The sequence below is a fragment of the Eptatretus burgeri genome, chromosome 15 (assembly GCF_056783735.1).
Source record: "Eptatretus burgeri isolate ZD-2024b chromosome 15, Ebu_testis_v1, whole genome shotgun sequence".
NCBI lineage: Eukaryota > Metazoa > Chordata > Myxini > Myxiniformes > Myxinidae > Eptatretus > Eptatretus burgeri.
Window position 1 is genome coordinate 5,701,469 of NC_140975.1, and position 19,789 is coordinate 5,721,257.

Below are 19,789 nucleotides of genomic sequence, written 5' to 3' on the forward strand. Positions count from 1 at the left end.
GAGGTGCTATTCCTTGTATTACATGTATGCAGAGAGAATTGGTGTCCGCTCCCCAAACTGAGCCCTTGGCACAACAAAACATTCTTTTTTTTCAACTGCCCAAAACTTTCCCACGAACCTCCTGAATCTCTTTAAACTCAATGGAGTCCATCAAAATCTCACACACACACACACACACACACACACACACACACACACACACACACACACACACACACACACACACACACACACACACACACACACACACACGCAAACGATGCTGACCTCATCTTGATCGGCTCATTATTCGATGTTGTGAAAGGAAACGAGGCAATGTTCCCTGTATTACGGCTAACAATCTTTTCTTGGAACATACAGGACGATGTCTTCATAAAACGTGTTGATTCCGTAAACAGGTACGTTGACTACGCCCCAACATATTTGAAAGGTGACTTCTGCTGCGTTCAGATTACGTCATCACTTTTTCCCATTTCATCACTGAAAAACCTACTCTGATGTGATGTCATTTTAGTCGTTAATTGCTTCCACAGATCTACGTAAATCTATATGTGCCACACTACCCATCTTGTGTCATGATGTTGGTGGCCCATCATGCCTGTCATGCATAAACATGACATTCACACAACCTCTTTAAATTATATAATTTATCCGTCTCCGAATACAATGCGGAACTGATAGGGCACTCGGTCGAACGCATACCTCAACCACGTAATGCCTGATCCACAAGAACATATTGTACCCAATGCATTTGCTGATATTGTTATGAATTTCGCCCGCCCGGCGTGCGATCGGCCACGTAACTCAAATCGCGACACGTCGCCCACCGGAACCGACAATTCAGTCATGACCCTCCTGGAACTACTGCCAGGAGCCAGTCACAGGTGAGGGTTTAACCTCACCACAACCCAGTCCGCATTCTACCCACACGAAATAGGTATATCGACATTCGGCGATTCACCCTAAGTACCCGCGCGGGTAGCGTACCAAGGAGTTGTACCACGCCGCAGGTAGACTCTGGACACGAACCGCTTAAGCGGCTTGTTCCCTTCTGCAGGGATAACCGAGCGGAGTTATCGTCGACCTCGATGGTTCAGATTATTTATTGGGTGTCTACATCCACTCACAATCCCTTACGTGATGCAAGATGGAACTTTCAACCGAAGGAAAGGACGCAACGAAATGGGAAACAATTTGACAAGCACTTTTATTCACACTCAGACAAGCACGTATTCACAGCCATACAGTAATGCACATATAACAGTCAAAGCAAGAACAATATGCAGAGTTACTACCGAATAAAAAAGGCAATTATTTTCAGCACACTTATACAGGTTTACCTACAAGTAAACGCAATGACCGCGTAACGCGCCTGACTCCTTGCCCCTGGTATGGTCGGTGAGCTCCTCCAGGCACGTGTTGGTCGGTCGACACCACGAATGGGTTGGGGAACGGACGGGGTTACCGGCGCTCTCTCAGCGCGGATGGGGGGGGGGAATTGTTGATGGTCGGGAGAGGGAGAGGGGAATGGCAGAAGCTCCGTCCTGCTGGCGGGGTCCCGGGACCTCACCGACTCCGGCGAACTCTCGCCCCTGAGCCCTCTTCTGCGTCCCTGCTCCACTCCGCGACTCGTCCCTTGACCTCCACTCTGAGCTCCGTCCCCTTTGCCATCCGATCCCCGCAACGACACCCTCTCAGACGCCGCGACTTCCGACTAGCGCCACTTTCTGCACCCCTTTCTCCACTCAGGAGCTGCGTTGTTCTCGCGTCTTTATACACCGGGGGAGGAGCCTGTATGCAGATTCGCGGATCAAAACGCGCTTGGAGGCGGGGCCACACCGCCCGACGCTCGCCCATTGGACGGAGAAAAAGGGGCGTGAGCCTCTCCTGGTCCGTTTTCCTCTCCGAAAAGGAACGCATTCGCAGCGGGTTCGGAGGTGGGGCCATACCACCCGATGCTCAGTCATTGGGTGGAAGAAAAGGGGCGTGAAGCCTTCCTGATCCGTTTTCCTCTCCTAAAAGGAACGCATTCACAGCGGGGCTTGACGCGTTTGGCAACAATTACCGAACGGGCCCTGGACAGCACGACATTCGGTGTTGACTGGTGGTGTGGTTGATGGTTGTGGAAGGAGAAAGGCGAAGGTGGTGGGGGGTTTGCTGTGGTGGTTTGGTGGTTGGCGGGCATCGTTTGGGAATGGCGGTGAAGCGATGTTTGCGGGATGGAGTTGTGGAGGTAAAGAGGCGAAGGTGGTGGTGTTTGAGTTGTTGGCGGCTTAATGGTCCAAAATAACGATAGAGAAAGAAAAATGGCTAACTCAAAGCATCGCAGCCCGGATGAATCGCACATATTCCCCCTAAACAACAGGTGTGGACTAACTACACATGAACTTATCGATATATCTAACATGAGGACCCTTTGTGGTGTATTGCGAATTTTCACAGCCGCAACAATATCATACTATACAGTCCTATGTCATTTTTGGCTCTACCTCTCAATGTTGAAGAATCACTCTAAAAATTATCGGATCCGGATCCGGATCTTCAATGAAATTGAATCAATTCATCCTTGTCACACACCCAACATATCCACCAAGTTTCATCCTAATCCATTCACAACGTTTTTGAGATGTCATGCTGCATATCGTTTTTGGCCCGATCTCTCAATGATGAAGAATCACTTTAAAAATTCTACTAGTTGGATCCTTCCAGGACAGGGTTGGAGGTTCTGCTTGTTTTGGAAAAGGGGTTGGAGGCCCGTGAAGGGGGGCGAGAAGCCCCCAAGGAGAGGGTTGGATGCCCAAGTTAAGAGGTTCAAGTCCCCAAGGGGGAGAATTAATAAGTAAGAAGGAAGTGCAAAATGATGGGTCTGCTATTATTCCAAAATGACCTGAGATTGTTCCCTCATATGACCCAAAGTTATTGGTGCACTCAGGTGAGATGGAACATGGTGGTGTGGCCATTGAAATGCAAGTCAGGTATTTTGTCAAAATCGGTAAGAGATGTGACTTTACGTCAACCATATTCTGGGTCAAAACGATTCGGGCACTCGCTCTGTGTCTGGGAACTCGGTGGTTCAAACCCTGGCCGAGTCATACCAAAGACTATAAAAATGGTACGTGCTGCTTCCTTGCTTGATGCTTAGCATGGAGAAAGGATAGAGAATGGACAATCACCACAGGTCGGTAACCGTTGTGCAGGCTTGATGGGCCGAATGTCCTCCTCCTGTGTTAAAGTTCCTTGCAAAGGGGACATGAGTGACAAGTTGTCACGTATATTGCTTGATACAAGACGGCCTGCACATACAAGATCAAAGACCTCTCTCACAAGTCTATAATGTTGCCGAGTCCCCATACATCCCTTCCATCAGAACAATCAATGGCCAATGGAAGTCACTGACAATTGTTTGTTGATATGCGAAGGTCTCAGCGAACACACAAAATGAAACTGATACACAATATACGTACTCCATGTCCTAATTTAATCACTTATTAGCATCTCTGATCTCATCATTAACCAAGGATGAGCACAAACAGACTGAATATGATGGGAGTTTGATGGTGAGTGAAGCGATCGCTGGATTACCTGTCCATTTGGAATTGCTTGAGGTGTAACCCTAACATTGAAGGGAGCGTGGAGATTGAGGTGGAGTAACTTGCCATGACCTTTAACTTGCATGAAGAACACATATACATGTTATCCTCATCAAGGTGTTCCATTCGAGCCCAAACGTTAAACAAATACTCAAGTGGAACTGGTTCGGTCTTGTTATCTTTCCACATATCTGCAAGAGTTCAGAGGGAGATGAGAGATGATGACATCAGGAAGAGTTCCGAATTCGATAACCATTGAGAAAATCAACATCAGCAAAGGAAGAATTTCTAGAAAAAACACAAAGGTTTTGAGCGAGAAAAACATAACTAACCGGGATGAAAACTAAGTCCGAGGTTGAAAAAGTCTTCGTTCCTTGATGTGACATTCCCACATCTCAAGCAATTGGTGGTTGTCTCCGTTTGTCCCAAAAACATATTATGACCTGCAGGCGGTGATCAAAAGGAGAAATCGCAATCGATATCACAAGAGGAACAAAAAAAAACAAAATAAAAAAAGTACATAATTTTTTTCTTGTGGTACATCACGATTAATGTAAATAAGGCCCATCAGTGAGGCTCAATTTTCATCATCGTTTCGTGTATTCATTTATCATCCGTTACATCCGGTATTTCCCTTCTTTTCAGTTTTCCTGGTTGCCTCACCGTTTTTCCTGAAGGTCTGGTCATCATTTGATTCTTCCATATTTTTCTTTTCTTCTATGTGGGGTTCGGAGTTACCAGTTACTCCTTCGACTTCCTCCTTTTTGGGCTCACATTCCTTCGTTGCACTATGCGATGACGAGCAGCACAACTTCCGGAATCTTCGAGCGACCTTCGATGTCCATTTCTTAAACCGGCTTTTTGCACGCTTGTTAATCGGGCCTTCCTCAAGCGTATCACATCCAACATGTATGTCTTCTTGTGAATTTTGAGGCAATGGTTCAGGTTGCTTCTTCTGAACTGCTACAATGACATCAGCAGATTGAAAAACGTGGCACACTTCTTTTACTTGGTGAAACACAAACTGGAGCACCTCCTGGGGGTCCTGCTGTCCCATTCCCTTGTACATTGGGTCCAAGTTCCTGCTAATGTGCACAAAGCAACAGCCGTCAATGTTGACAAACAGGGATAAGTCAGATAAATTGATTTCAAACTTTGAACCACACTTTATGACACCAAAGCTGAGATAATTACGTGCATTTTGGTTGAAGCAAAGTCCTCTATCCGACCAACCATGTCAAATATCTGACTTGAATTTCAATGGACACACTATTGTGTCCCATCTCACCTGAGTGCAGCGATAAGTTTACGTAATATGATCGGAGACTCCAATGTCGTTTTCGAATAACACCGGCCGTCGTGCAAACAATCGGTTCCTTCACTCTCTCTTTCTTCCATAGAGAGCGAGATATTGTGGAAATATCAAAATAACTCCTTTTCCTGGTACATCCTGGCAAACACTTTATCATTCACAGCATCTTCATGGGATGTCTGATGGGCAGCCTGTTCTATATTTTGCTTTTCCTGCTTGAATGAGGAAACGACAATGTGATCCCTTTGAGGGATCGGTGGATTGGCGTTGTCTTTGCTGCGGGTCTCATCTGTTTCAGGAGACCGTTCCAAGATATGTGGATTGGCCATGTCTTGCAGGACCTTACTGAGACTGAATGAACTCGAGCTGGTGTGCTGCAGTTTCCTGCAATATAAAGAAATATACAACAAAGAACAACATTCATTACAGTGTAAATGGTACAGACATGAAATGTAGATCATGGAGAAACTTTACCCTTCAAATAGGGTAAAACCAACAAGGGCTTCATACAGGACCATCCTTTCAATGAAGAATAGTCCATTGGAAATATGAATTGTGATTAATTTCCAGGTCGATAAAATACGATATGTTGTCAGGAGGAAGGAAGAAAGAGAAACACACACATTGGTGGCCAATACATACCTGGTCACGCACGGGTACCCTATTCAGAATGACATCTCTGTTCTTCCTCGAGAGGTCGGCAATCTCTCTGAGGTCAGAACTCAGAAAAGGGCAATGAAACAGAACCTAAAATCAACAAAAATAACAATTTGGTCATTTTCATTGATTCGTTGCTCATTGCCATTAAAAAAAAAACAGTCCGATCCCTGTAAAGGGTGAAGTCTCACCTGGAAGATGCTATTAAGGAAACAGTTGTTCCTCAGGTTCACAAGGCCGGTGAACTGTGGACCATCGTTCATCAAATTCTCCCCGCTCTCATCTCCATCTGAGACTTCTCGCGGCCTGCAATCATCATCGTCACATTATGACAGTTGTGTGTTCATATTCATGAATCAGTTTCACGTGTTAATTTTTTATTATTCTCCCATTTATAGGATTGGAACTGCATTTAAGGAATGACAATTCATGACGAGGTTACAATCATCACAATCTTGTGTTACACGATGATAATGATGGATGTCACAACGATTTGGACAAGAATCACGTGGGATCAAAATTCTGAAACATGAAAAATGGTGTTCATGGGACCAGGTCTGGTGCTGTGAATATATTATACAAAGAAACGAAGAACCCGTCCCACAGGAAGAGGTGCTACTCCATGCATTACATTCGTACACAGAGGGAATTGGGGTCTGCTCCCCACCCTGAGCCCTCGGCACAAGAAACCTTTTCAATTTTAACCATCCAAAACCTTCCCACGAACATCTTGAATGGCTTTAAACTCATTGGAGTTCATCAAAATCACACATACACACACCTTCTACAAACTACATGCACACACACATTCACTACACACACACACACACACACACACACACACACACACACACACACACACACACACACACACAAACACATACTTAAATCTTGTACACACACACACACACACAACGATGCTGACCTCATCTTGATCGGCTCATTATTCGATGTTGTGAAAGGAAACGAGGAAATGTTCCCTGTATTACGGCTAACAATCTTTTCTTGGAACATACGGGACGATGTCTTCATAAAACGTGTTGATTCCGTTTACAGGTACGTCGACTCTGCCCCAACATATTTGAAAGGTGACTTCTGCTGCGTTCAGATTACGTCATCACTTTTTCCCATTTCATCACTGAAAAACCTACTCTGATGTGATGTCATTTTAGTCGTTAATTGCTTCCACAGATCTACGTAAATCTATTTGTACCACACTACCAATCTTGTGTCATGATGTTGCTGGCCCATCATGCCTGTCATGAATAAACATGACATTCACACAACCTCTTTAAATTATATAATTTATCCGTCTACGAATACAATGCGGAACTGGTAGGGCACTCGGTAGAGCGCATACCTCAACCACGTAATGCCTGATCCACAAGAACATAATGTACCCAATACATTTGTTGATATTATACTATACAGTCCTATCTCATTTTTGGCCTGATCTCTCAATGTTGAAGAATCACTCCAAAAATTATCGGATCCGGATCCGGATCTTCAATAAAATTGAATCAATTCATCCTTGTCACACACCCAACATATCCACCAAGTTTCGTCCTCATCCATTCACAACGTTTTTGAGATGTCATGCGAAATATCGTTTTTGGCCCGATCTTTCAATGATGAAAAATCACTTTAAAAATTCTACTCGTTGGATCCCTCCAGGACAGGGTTGGAGGTCCTGCTAGTTTTGGAAAAGAGGTTGGAGGCCCTTGAAGGGGGGCTAGAAGACCCCAAGGAGAGGGTTGGATGCCCTCGTTAAGAGGTTCAAGTCCCCAAGGGGGAGAATGAATAAGTGTTTCGAATGTTTGTCGAGTTACCTCTTTTGATTTTTGTTTGTTCATTGTGCTCTTTGGTCGTTTGCTTGCTGTGAAACTGTTGCATTGTTCTTGTGTGGTGGTGTTACGGATTTGTAAATCCGATATATATCCGATATGATTGGAAATGGTAAGTTTTATGGTTAGGACATAATTTGGGTGTTCCAACCTGGAGGGATAAATTGAGCTGAATAGCTTCAGTGTGAAATTTCTTGTTTTTTTTGAAGCACAAGTTGAAAGAACTTTATTTGTTTTCGTCATAAGTTGAAAGGATAGAACTCTTGTGTATTTGTATTTATATCTGATTTGTATGTCATACCAAGTGTTGTATTATTTGAGTTATTTACAATAAGTGAGTGTTAAAATGGAACATGTGCAGGTCCAGTAGATTTCACTGGAATATAACATGCTCTGTTGTGTATTGTGAACTATGAAGCACGGAAAGTAGCGATAAGGATTAGTCATCACCGTACACTGTGAAAACTCTGAATGAGGCAAAGTTCACATCACTGATTTATCAGAGGATGTACAGTCACGTCAGATCCCTCACACGCCATTGCTTTTTTGACATGTAAACAAAATAATTGGGTTTGTGGCTTGTATTGAATGACAGAGCCTTGGCGTTATAATACGATCTCTTTAAAGTGCAAAACAAATGCCATTAAGAGTGTTTTAATACCAGATAGAAAGGTGGTGTATGTGAATTCGATCTTGGTGAACATCAGAATTAGAAGCGATTGTGGGCTGGATAAGGAACTGAAGATTACTGTACGATGTCATAATCCTACATCTGTTAACATGAATGTCTTGTAAGAAATTATACTGCAACAACTAAAGCGTGAAGAGAAATAGACATTCAGAAAATAAAATAAAATGTTTAATACCACCTCAGGAAGACAGTTTGGGGACTGTTACGGATTAGTTCTCGCGAGATTCGATTAGTATGCCAGCTCTCGCAGCGTACAGAGCTTTGGAACACACAACATGCGCCAAGGTTATCCGTCCCCTCCACCTCGCGCCTTCTTGCGGTTCAGCTCGAGACGGGGTGAGATCCATACTGCATGAGCATTCCTGCGGGGCTCACACGCTTTACACCCATAGCTGACTGTTAATCTGTAAGGTTTGTTTCTGCATGACCATTCGTGTTCATATTTGTTTCATCAACACGGCAAACCTACACATGACAAAATGTTCATAGATCGCCTCGCTTATTTGACACGGCAAATGGCTTAATTGCACGTTCGGACACTGCAAGATCTTAATGTTGGTTCACTGCACGAATACTGGTAAAACAGAGTGTATTAACATGTGGAACTACCCTTGTTTTCATTCCTTCCTTTTCTTTCTGTTAAGTAAAAATTATAAACAACAAAAACAAACAAACTTTGTTTCCTCTTGTTTATCCCACCCTCGCAATTTACAAATGAAAAATCTTTCCACAAACTTGCTTCCAAAAACCTTCCTCCCAGTCTGCTTTCCATTATCTGCTTCTCTATCTCCCTGAATGACTGAAAACACTTGCCTCACCCACCATCTCCACTTCCCAGGGGAACCACCCCCACAGTGCATCACCACCTCCCTGTTTCCCAGGGGCACCGCCCCCTCTCCACTCCCTTCGTCTCATTCAACATAGTCCTGCCTCCCTCCCCCTCAACACGCCTCCTAACCTCCGACCCTCTTTCTCCGTCCTTTCTCACAGTGCCTCTCCCCCATCCCAAATTATATGGACCTCCAACATCCTACATGTTTGCTGCAATTTGATAGATCTCTCAATCCAATCTGCCACTGGTGTAACTGACATTATCTGGGGAACAAAATCATACCTCAGGACATCCCGATTCCTCCGTGCGTCTCGCTGCGTGTTGTCTTTTCCAGTTCGACAGGACTGAACCCTGCTGATGTTTTTCCAGTTCCGGTGGTGGAGTTGAAGTTTCTGTCAAGAATTCCATTTCTCACTGTTCGTGGACGATCCTTGAGAGGGAGAAGAGAGGTGATGTCATCACGAAGAGTTCCTCATTCAAAAACCATTGAGAAATGTATCAACATCAGCAAAACAGCAATCTCTGGAAACAACACAAAGGTTTTCAGTGAGAGAAACATCACCAAATGGGATGAAAACGAAGTCCAATGTTGAAAGGGTCTTCTTTCCATGATGCATCACACCCACATCTCAAGCAACAGGTGGTTTGTCTCAGTTTGATGACGTACATATGGTGGTGAAAATGAGAAATCGCAATCAATATCACAACAGGAACAAACAAAGGACAAAAGTGCATATTGTTTGAGAGTAGTACATCACTATGAATGTAAATAAGGCCTATCAGTGAGGCACAATTTTCACTCATTTCAGGTATATACGAGGTGTCAAAAAGTATCCAACCTTCATTTTTCGTGCGTAAACAAATGAAGCTAGGGAGGCGTGGTTTGGTGCACATATGTAAGCGATCCAAATTCATATGCGTGAATATTTTCCCGCCTGTAGAAGCTGTCAGTCGCCGACAGACCGCCGATGAGTGAGGTAGTGTAAGTGAGCGCCGTCGGATTTTCGTTTTTGACAAAATGATGGCTCACTGTGGTCGCATCGCCAGTGATCACTGTGTTGAAGAAGTTGGGATCGCTGTTCACAGTCTCCAGCATGTCTTGTGCGATCTCCAAACGGAGTTGCTTATGCTCGATCGTTTGCAGCTTTGGCACGAACTTCGCTGAGATTCTCCTGTAGCCCAAATCCTGTCACAATGGAATGAACGGATTCAATGCTGACGCCGCCTCGTCTGCAAGTTCGCTGATCATGATTCGAAGATCCTGCATCAGCAGGGTCCTCACTTGGTCAATGACGATCTCATTTCGGGATGTTGAGGGCCTTCCAGAACGTGCTTCACTTTCCACTGATGTGCGAACATCATTGAAGCGGTTGTACCACTCTTTTATCTGTGGGGTGCCCATTGCTTCGTTCCCGAAGGCCTGTTGAATCTTGCGGATCGTTTTCACTTGGGAATCGCCAAGCTTTGCACAAAATTTGATGCAGTAGCTTGTTCAAGTTTTTCCGTCATTTTGTCAAAAACGAAAATCCGACGGCGCTCACTTACACTTCCTCACTCATCGGTGGTCTGTCGGCGACTGACAGCTTCTGCAGGCGGGAAAATATTCACGCATATGGATGAGGATCGCCCTCATACGTGCACCAAACCACACCTCCCGAGCTTCATTTGTTTCCGCACGAAAAATTAAGGTTGGATACGTTTTGAACACACATCGTATTTATCATCCGTTGTTTCGCTTCTTTTCAGTTTCCCTTGTTGGCTGACCGTTTTTCCGCAGGTTTGGTCATCATTTGATCCTTCCGTATTTTTATTTTGTCTGTAGGATTTTTAGTCATCAGTTCCCCTTTTGACTCCTTCCTTTTTGGACTCGCATTCCTGTTTGCATAACGCGATGAGAAGCAGCACAACTTCCGGAATCCTCGAGCGACCTTTGAATTCCAATTATTAAACCGACTTTTTATACGCTTTTTTTAGCCGGGCCTTCCTCAAGCATATCGCACCCACCTTTTTCGTCTTCTTGTCCATCTCTCGGTATCGATTCAATTTACTTCTCCACTGCTAAGATAGAATCAGCAGCTTGAACAAGGTGGCGCACCTCTTTCACCTGGGTACAGTTCAAGCTCGAGCACGTCCTGGGGTCTTGCTGTTCCATTGCCTTGTACATCGGATAAAATTTTCTGCAAATGCACAATGCAACAGCCGTCAGTATCGACAAAAGGGGATAAGTCAGATAAATTGGTTTCATACTATGAACCACACTTTGTGACATCGAAGGTAATTACATGCATTTGGATTGAAGCAAAGTCCTCTCTCCAACCAATCATGTCAAATACCTGACTTGAATTTCAATGGACACACTATCATGTGCCATCTCACCTGAGTGCAAAGAAGTTTGCGTAATACGAGGCACCAATCCAATGTCGTATTTGGAATGACACGGTCATCCTGCGAAGAGATTGCACAAATATTTAAGAGATTGCACCAGTCCACTGGTACTCATTTCATCAATCTCAGAACGATGACAAGCTGAGTGAACTCCACCTGATGTTAATTCAATGGCTGACAGGCTCAAACTTAAGACTTTAAGATCTTAAGCCAGTCACCTCAACCATTAAGCTAACACCAGGCTACATACCTGGGTGTGCAAGGGTACTATGTTCAGAATGACTTCTCTGTTCTTCCTCAAGAATGATATGACCTCTCTCAGGTCGGTACTTCTAAAGGGGCAACGAAACAGAACGTGAAATACAAAATATCAACTTGGTCATTCTGATCGATTCCTTGTTCATGGCCATTAAAAAACATCCGGTACCTTGAAAGGGAAGAGTTTCACCTGCAGGATACTGTTGAGGAAGGAGGTGTTACCCAGGTTCACTCGGTCGATGAACTGTGCACCATCGTTCAAACCCTCAGAGAGAGAAATTTGACAAGACAGAACAACAAGGTACGGTTTCACAATGAAAACTGAACAAAAACATAAGCAGCAACACAGGGACAAAAATATAACAGAAAGTCACGACAGACGTCGTCCAGAAAGATACGTTGTGTTCAGTCCCATTCTTCCCTCCATGGCTTCAAGACAGCTATTCCCCTCTCGCTCAGATCATCCACCATCTATACTCATGATCTCTTCCATCCCAAATTACCCCATTCCCCAGCACTTGCTTTTTCCAGGAATTGTGATTCCCATCCCCCCACCCTCTCCCTCACCCCTTTTCCTTCGTTTTGTCGGTTGTTTTGTTATGTCCGCCGCCGAAGGTGGATGGCGGTTAAGTTTTCACCCCCTCTTTGTTTGTCAATGAGCAGGACATCTTAAAAAGTTACGGATGTATTCGGACGAATCTTGGTGGACAGGTTGGGTGTGTGACACGGACGAATTGATTCGATATTGGTGAAGATCCGGATTCGAGAATGTCAGTTCTTCTTCCCCATTGAGAGATGGGACCAAAACTATTTGGAGCACAATATCTCAAAAAACTTGTGGATGGATTATGACAAAACTAAGTGGATGATCGGGTCGGTGACAAGAACAAGCAGATTCAATTTTGGTGCAGGTCCAGAGACAGAGCCAGCCTATCATTGGAATACAAAACACAAACCGTTCAGCCTGAATCTACCGAGTGCCCTTCTCGTTCCTTTTCTCTTTCATCCCCCCCATTTCCCCTTCCTTTTCTTGCTGCATTTCAACTTGTGTGCTGCTCATTCACCCCCATGTGTCCTCCTCCCTTTGATCTCACTCTCATTTTTACTTTGTTGTTGATGTTCCCCATTTCCATTTCGTTCCCTTCCATTTTGCTCTCACTCTTCCATGAGCCTTGATCATGTAAAGTATCCAAAAAAAAAAAGAGAAAAAGGTTACCTTCTTGGTTGTCTCCATTAACTTGTCCATTGGCAATCGACCCATGGAAAACACTTTGAATCATTTGGTGCGCTTGTAGAATACCAGGTATGGCGTCTTATCATGCACACCTGATGAACTAAGGATCTTCTGCATGTCATCATCTTTCATGACTGTGACATGTTCATCACTGAAATGGACCCATTTGTCCTGACTGTCAAATGCATGACATTCTTCCCGATGGGCAGCCTCTGTAGTTTTCTCAGTGTTGATATAGGTGGTGTAATGTCCACAGTTGAGGCCATGACCCGCATGTTCAATGATAGCAAAGAGTGTGTACTGGGGGTCTCCATCATCAGCGATGCACTCGGGGGAACACCATCTTCTGAGCGAGAGGTGCTCGGGAATGGATGTGGAGACTTTCAACTTGGATGCTTTTCCGTGCCTGTATAAATACATGAAAGGCGGATTGTTCGGACAAACAGGTACAACTCACAGATATTGGTGGATTAAATGAAGGATGACATTTTACCAAATCACATTCTCCCATGTTGTGAATATATTGAAATACACCCTGGAAAGTATATTTTAATAGAGGCCAATCTTGTGATACGAAGCTTACTTACACCACCATTATTAATAGATATTTAAATATCAATGGATTTTTTAAAAACCGTGCTCGATTCTCTGATATTGTCACCACTGCAGCAACGTTTCTTCATGTCCGTATTATCAATGTTTTCATGATTACTTTCATTCGTTTTGCATCTTGAGTTTCTCCGCTCAGGGACTTTCTCGTTTCACTTCTTGTCTGATGAGCTCAGAGTATTTGATGGAAAAAAAACAACAACAAGGACATTCTCAACACCATTCTTATTCATTCTCAGCGTCATCGAGCATGATGAAGAGCCTGCAAGGTTGTACCAGAAATTGGAATATGTGAAATATTCCGCCCATGTCTCGGACTCTCTGAATGAAAGGGAATATGTGCAGGACATGAAAGTTTGCAAAATGATGGGTGTGCTGTTATTCCAAAATGTCCTGAGATTGTTCCCTCATATGACCCAAAGTTATTGGTGCACTCAGGTGAGATGGAACATGATGGTGTGGCCATTGAAATGCAAGTCAGGTATTTTGTCAAAATCGGTAAGAGATGTGACTTTACGTCAACCAGATTCTGGGTCAAAACGATTCGGGCACTCGCTCTGTGTCTGGGAACTCGGTGGTTCAAACCCTGGCCGAGTCATACCAAAGACTATAAAAATGGCACGTGCTGCTTCCTTGCTTGATGCTTAACATGAAGAAAGGATAGAGAACGGACAATCACCACAGGTCGGTAACCATTGTGCAGGCTTGATGGGCTGAATGTCCTCCTCCTGTGTTAAAGTTCCTTGTAAAGGGGACATGAGTGACAAGTTGTAACGTATATTGCTTGATACAAGACGGCCTGCACATACACGATCAAAGACCTCTCTCTCACAAGTCTATAATGTTGCCGAGTCCCCATACATCCCTTCCATCAGAACAATCAATGGCCAATGGAAGTCACTGACAATTGTTTGTTGATATGCGAAGGTTTCAGCGAACACACAAAATGAAACTGATACACAATATACGTACTCCATGTCCTAATTTAATCACTTATTAGCCTCTCTAATCTCATCATTAACCAAGGATGAGCACAAACAGACTGAATATGATGGGAGTTTGATGGTGAGTGAAGCGATTGCTGGATTACCTGTCCATTTGGAATTGCTTGAGGTGTAACCCTAACATTGAAGGGAGCGTGGAGATTGAGGTGGAGGAACTTGCCATGACCTTTAACTTGCATGAAGAACACATATACATGTTATCCCCATCAAGGTGTTCCATTCGAGCCCAAACGTTAAACAAATACTCAAGTGGGACTGGTTCGGTCTTGTTATTTCTCCACATATCTGCAAGAGTTCAGAGGGAGATGAGAGATGATGACATCAGGAAGAGTTTCAAATTTGATTACCATTGAGAAAATCAACATCAGCAAAGGAAGGATTTCAAGAAAAAACACAAAGTTTTTGAGGGAGAAAAACATAACTAACCAGGATGAAAACTAAGTCCGAGGTTGAAAAAGTCTTCGTTCCTTGATGTGACATTCCCACATCTCAAGCAATTGGTGGTTGTCTCCGTTTGTCCCAAAAACATATTATGACCTGCAGACGGTGATGAAAAGGAGAAATCACAATCAATATCACAAGAGGAACAAAAAAAAACAAAATGAAAAAAGTACATAATTTTTTTCTTGTGGTTCATCACGATAAATGTAAATAAGGCCCATCAGTGAGGCTCAGTTTTCATCATCGTTTCGTGTATTCATTTATCATCCGTTACATCCGGTATTCCCCTTTTCAGTTTTCCTGGTTGCCTCACCGTTTTTCCTGAAGGTCTGGTCATCATTTGATTCTTCCATATTTTTCTTTTCTTCTCTGTGGGGTTCGGAGTTACCAGTTCCTCCTTTGATTTCCTCCTTTTTGGGCTCACATTCCTTCGTTGCACTATGCGATGACGAGCAGCACAACTTCCGGAATCTTCGAGCAACCTTCGATGTCCATTTCTTAAACCGGCTTTTTGTACGCTTGTTAGTCAGGCCTTCCTCAAGCGTATCACATCCAACATGAACGTCTTCTTGTGAATTTTGAGGCAATGGTTCAGGTTGCTTCTTCTGAGCTGCTATAATGACATCAGCAGCTTGAATAAGGTGGCACACCTCTTTTACTTGGTGAAACACAAACTGGAGTACCTCCTGGGGGTCCTGCTGTCCCATTCCCTTGTACATTGGGTCCAAGTTCCTGCAAATGTGCAAAAAGCAACAGCCGCCAGTGTTGTCAAACAGGGATAAGTCAGATAAATTGGTTTCATACTCTGAACCACACTTTATGACATCTAAGCTGAGATAATCACGTGCATTTAGCTTGAAGCAAAGTCCTCTATCCGACCAACCATGTCAAATATCTGACTTTAATTTCAATGGACACACTATTGTGTCCCATCTCACCTGAGTGCAGCGATAAGTTTACGTAATACGATCGGAGACTCCAACGTCGTTTTCGAATAACACCGGCCGTCGTGCAAACAATCGGTTCCTTCACTCTCTCTTTCTTCCATAGAGAGCGAGATATTGTGGAAATATCGAAATAACTCCTTTTGCTGGTACATCCTGGCAAACACTTTATCATTCACAGCATCTTCATGGGATGTCTGATGGGCAGCCTGTTCAATATTTTGCTTTTCCTGCTTGAATGAGGAAACGACAATGTGATCCCTTTGAGGGATCGGTGGAATGGCGTCGTCTTTGCTGCGGGTCTCATCTGTTTCAGGAGACCTTTCCAAGATACGTGGATTGGCCATGTCTTGCAGGACATTACTGAGACTCTGAATGAACTCGAGCTGGTGTGCTGCAGTTTCCTGAAATATAAAGAAATATACAACAAAGAACAACGTTTATTGCAGTGTTAATGGTACAGACATGAAATGTAGATCATGGAGAAACTTTACCCTTCAAATAGGGTAAAACCAACAAGGGCTTCACACAGGACCATCCTTTCAATGAAGAATATTCCAATGGAAATATGAATTGTGATTAATTTCCAGGACGATGAAAAACGATATGTTGTCAGGAGGAAGGAAGAAAGAGAAAAACACATTGGTGGCCAATACATACCTGGTCACGCACGGGTACCCTATTCAGAATGACATCTCTGTTCTTCCTCGAGAGGTCGGCAATCTCTCTGAGGTCAGAACCCAGAAAGGGGCAATGAAACAGAACCTAAAATAAACAAAAATAGCAATTTGGTCATTTTCATTGATTCCTTGCTCATTGCCATTAAAAAAAAAGACAGTCCGATACCTGTAAAGGGTGAAGTCTCACCTGCAAGATGCTATTAAGGAAACAGGTGTTCCCCAGGTTCACAAGGCCGGTGAACTGTGGACCATCGTTCATCAAATTCTTCCCGCTCTCGTCTCCATCTGAGACTTCTCGCGGCCTGCAATCATCATCGTCACATTATGACACTTGTGTGTTCATATTCATGAATCAGTTTCACGTGTTCATTTTTTTATTATTCTCCCATTTATAGGATTGGAACTGCATTTAAGGAATGACAATTCATGACCGTTTTGATGACAAGGTTACAATCATCACAATCTTGTGTTGCACAATGATAATGATGGATGTCACAACGATTTGGACAAGAATCACGTGGGATCAAAATTCTGAAACATGAAAAATGGTGTTCATGGGACCAGGTATGGTGCTGTAAATATATTATACAAAGAAACGAAGAACCCGTTCCACAGGAAGAGGTGCTACTCCATACATTACATATGTACACAGAGGGAAATGGGGTCCGCTCCCCACCCTGAGCCCTCGGCACAAGAAACCTTTTCAATTTTAACCATCCAAAGCCTTCCCACGAACATCTTGAATGGCTTTAAACTCATTGGAGTTCATCAAAATCACACATACACACACACACACAAACATTCAATACACAAACATACACACACCTTCCACATACTTAAATCTTGTACACACACACACACACACACACACACACACACACACACACACACACACACACACACACACACACACACACACACCAATCGCAATGTAAACACAATTATAAGACATGTTCAAGTTAAGTTGATCAGATCCATTTTGATGCGTAAAATAATTGTCCATTTGTCCATCATTGTCCCATCAATCGTTTTCAGGACTCACTTTGTACTAAACTTGGAGATCAATAAGAATATATTATTTAATTGATTTATCAACATTTAATTATCAATTTCCAACATTTTCCTTTTTGTTCTATACATCTCATTACAATTAGATGTGTAACATAGAGAGTGGGTGTGGTGAGTGTCACGGATTCCAAACACTTTTAAAGGACCAGTAAAAGGATTGCATGTCCTCTCTATCTATTTATTACGTCGTTATTTGTTTTGTTCCGACACACTTTCCCCATTCGGCGTGCCCTCCCTTTTCCCCACATGTCCCCACAAACCTCGTCGATGATTCCTCGTTTTCCACATCATCAGCATCTACAGCTTTAGGTCGTGTTAAATCAGATGTTTCACTTCTCCAAACCTTGGAACACCGAGCTCCCTGAGAGGAATCATAATTATTACAATTAACAGCAAATATTACAAAGGGATCATTTTATTCCGTTCATCGTTTGATGAAGAGGTTTTCAACGGTCCGTACACAAAATACGTGGGGGAGGTGGAGAGGGAGGGGGAGGTGGAGAGGGAGGGGGAGGAGGGGGATGTTCGAATGGGCGAACCACGGTCACGTGATACCTTCTTCATGTGTGCAGCCATCTTGGATTTACCTCCAACCGTACCACAGCTGTTAGATCTGAGGCATGTTTGGGCTTGAACCGGACGAACAAAAATTTACCTACAGCTGAAGACTGTACCACAACAAAACAAGTCAATTTCGAACGACCTTGCTGTCAGTTGAATTCGTCCAAACGTGTCAGAGGGCCTGTTTAAATGATCAATTCGAAACTTCGACAAGGTATCGATCAAGGGCCGCTCAAAATCATTGGCTCATCTGTCGGATGTCAATGATGAAAAACTTACAGAATGTAAAGTGGAAATAAATCGGAACGTAAAACATGGCGATCCATTGGTCTCATTCACAGAGTGACGTATTTTTTTATTGTGGGAATCTGGTCGGGCAGGGTTAAAAGAATCACGTGTTTCGTGCAAGCAAACAGGACAGCCGGATTAACGTCACCGTCGGTTCACATTACGGTAAGACGAGCACACACCCGCGGATCATGAAGGTATCGTACATTGTAAATCCGGTAATATATCTCCAAACTCACCATGATGCTCACGTCGTGTTCCTTCGAACGAGTGAAATCTGTCCCACACGTTTAAACGATTATAATAAGAGAAAACTGAATATGTTTATCCACGAGACGGACGAGCAACACAAAACACGACCGTTTGCAAAGGCTCCTGTCCTCGAACCGAACAATGACTTTGTTGTCGCTACCATGGCAACAATAGCACAATGGTTTTGAGTGAAGACGCAAAGCGCAGCGGCTAATTATCAACGTTTGTTAAATTAATTACCTGGAAACTTTCATGTTCTCGAGTTTATGAACGTTATTGTGCTCATCAGTACAAAAAGAGGATTTTTTATTTTTACAGAAAACGTGAATTCTGTTTAAAAAAAAAAACGGTAAAATCATCACGTAATGCTAACAGTCCAAGTACAAGTATCGTACATTATAATAAAATAAATAAACGATCATCACTGTTCTAATTATCGCCGTCACGTGTGTAAAGCTTGTCATTACAAATCCTCGACACTGCAAACTGAAGAGCAGAGATCTTTCCCTTTCCAACAGTTAAACAACAACAACTACAACAGTAACGTCATCAATTGTATATCGAGATCCTCCCATTACCGTAGTTATTGCGATATACAAGATTGGTACTGAACGGGCTTGTGTGGGTGGAAAGATAACTACGGTTGTGTTATTAGGGTACCCAGTTTAATAGACTGGGTAATTAGGGTACCCAGTCAAATGGACTGGGTAATTAGGGTACCCAGTCAAATGGACTGGGTAATTAGGTTACCCAGTCTAATGGACTGGGTAATTAGGGTACCCAATCTAATGGACTGGGTAATTAGGGTACCCAATCTAATGGACTGGGTAATTAGGGTACCCAATCTAATGGACTGAGTAATTAGGGTACCCAGTCTAATGGACTGGGTAATTAGGGTACCCAGTCTAATGGGCTGGGTAATTAGAGTAACCAGTCAAATGGACTGGGTAATTAGGGTACCCAGTCAAATGGACTGGGTAATTAGGGTACCCAGTCAAATGGACTTGGTAATTAGGGTACCCAGTCTCATGGACTGGGTAATTAGGGTACCCAGTCTCATGGACTGGGTAATTAGGGTACCCAGTCAAATGGAATGGGTAACCTTTTGTTTTTCTTCTGTTTATTATTATTACGCATTA

The 19,789-nt window shown here is 43.4% G+C and overlaps 2 protein-coding genes across 3 annotated transcripts in view; both read right to left on the reverse strand.

Moving 5' to 3' along the window:
• Window positions 1-1,188: 1,188 nt before the first annotated feature.
• LOC147011394 (uncharacterized) lies at window positions 1,189-10,408 on the reverse strand. The gene is made up of 8 exons (XM_085857719.1): window positions 9,489-10,408; window positions 9,209-9,356; window positions 5,751-5,865; window positions 5,545-5,649; window positions 4,879-5,286; window positions 4,254-4,675; window positions 3,923-4,033; window positions 1,189-3,781 (listed from the first exon to the last, which is right to left on the reverse strand). Exons 5-8 carry the CDS (start codon window positions 4,986-4,988, stop codon window positions 3,579-3,581), a joined length of 846 nt encoding a protein of 281 aa, XP_085713845.1. The 5' UTR covers window positions 4,989-5,286; window positions 5,545-5,649; window positions 5,751-5,865; window positions 9,209-9,356; window positions 9,489-10,408; the 3' UTR covers window positions 1,189-3,578.
• A 170-nt stretch (window positions 10,409-10,578) lies between these two features.
• Window positions 10,579-19,789, reverse strand: part of LOC147011395 (ubiquitin carboxyl-terminal hydrolase 1-like) — a 51,080-nt gene continuing 41,869 nt past the window's right edge. Inside the window, exons 1-12 of one of the 2 annotated variants that reach the window (XM_085857713.1) lie at window positions 18,638-18,832; window positions 17,810-17,910; window positions 16,669-16,783; window positions 16,462-16,566; window positions 15,796-16,205; window positions 15,171-15,589; window positions 14,843-14,953; window positions 14,503-14,701; window positions 12,786-13,209; window positions 11,760-11,834; window positions 11,303-11,371; window positions 10,579-11,103 (exon numbers count right to left, since the gene is read on the reverse strand). In XM_085857713.1, the coding sequence (XP_085713839.1) occupies window positions 12,846-13,209; window positions 14,503-14,701; window positions 14,843-14,953; window positions 15,171-15,589; window positions 15,796-16,205; window positions 16,462-16,566; window positions 16,669-16,783; window positions 17,810-17,910; window positions 18,638-18,640 (1,827 nt within the window). In that variant the 5' untranslated portion in view covers window positions 18,641-18,832 and the 3' untranslated portion in view covers window positions 10,579-11,103; window positions 11,303-11,371; window positions 11,760-11,834; window positions 12,786-12,845. Of the gene's footprint in view, window positions 11,104-11,302; window positions 11,372-11,759; window positions 11,835-12,785; window positions 13,210-14,502; window positions 14,702-14,842; window positions 14,954-15,170; window positions 15,590-15,795; window positions 16,206-16,461; window positions 16,567-16,668; window positions 16,784-17,809; window positions 17,911-18,637; window positions 18,833-19,789 lie in introns of those variants that run through there. The other variant, XM_085857714.1, reaches the window with a different exon arrangement.

What these genes read in the sequence shown, in the direction of transcription:
- LOC147011394 (XM_085857719.1), bottom strand. Translation starts at nt 4,988, where the DNA reads ATGGAAGAAAGAGAGAGTGAAGGAACCGATTGTTTGCACGACGGCCGG. An exon ending in AAACTTATCGCTGCACTCAG is followed by an intron (nt 4,676 to 4,878) that starts GTGAGATGGGAC and finishes TGTGCACATTAG; the next exon opens with CAGGAACTTGGACCCAATGT. An exon ending in CGGACTTAGTTTTCATCCCG is followed by an intron (nt 3,782 to 3,922) that starts GTTAGTTATGTT and finishes GAACTCTTGCAG; the next exon opens with ATATGTGGAAAGATAACAAG.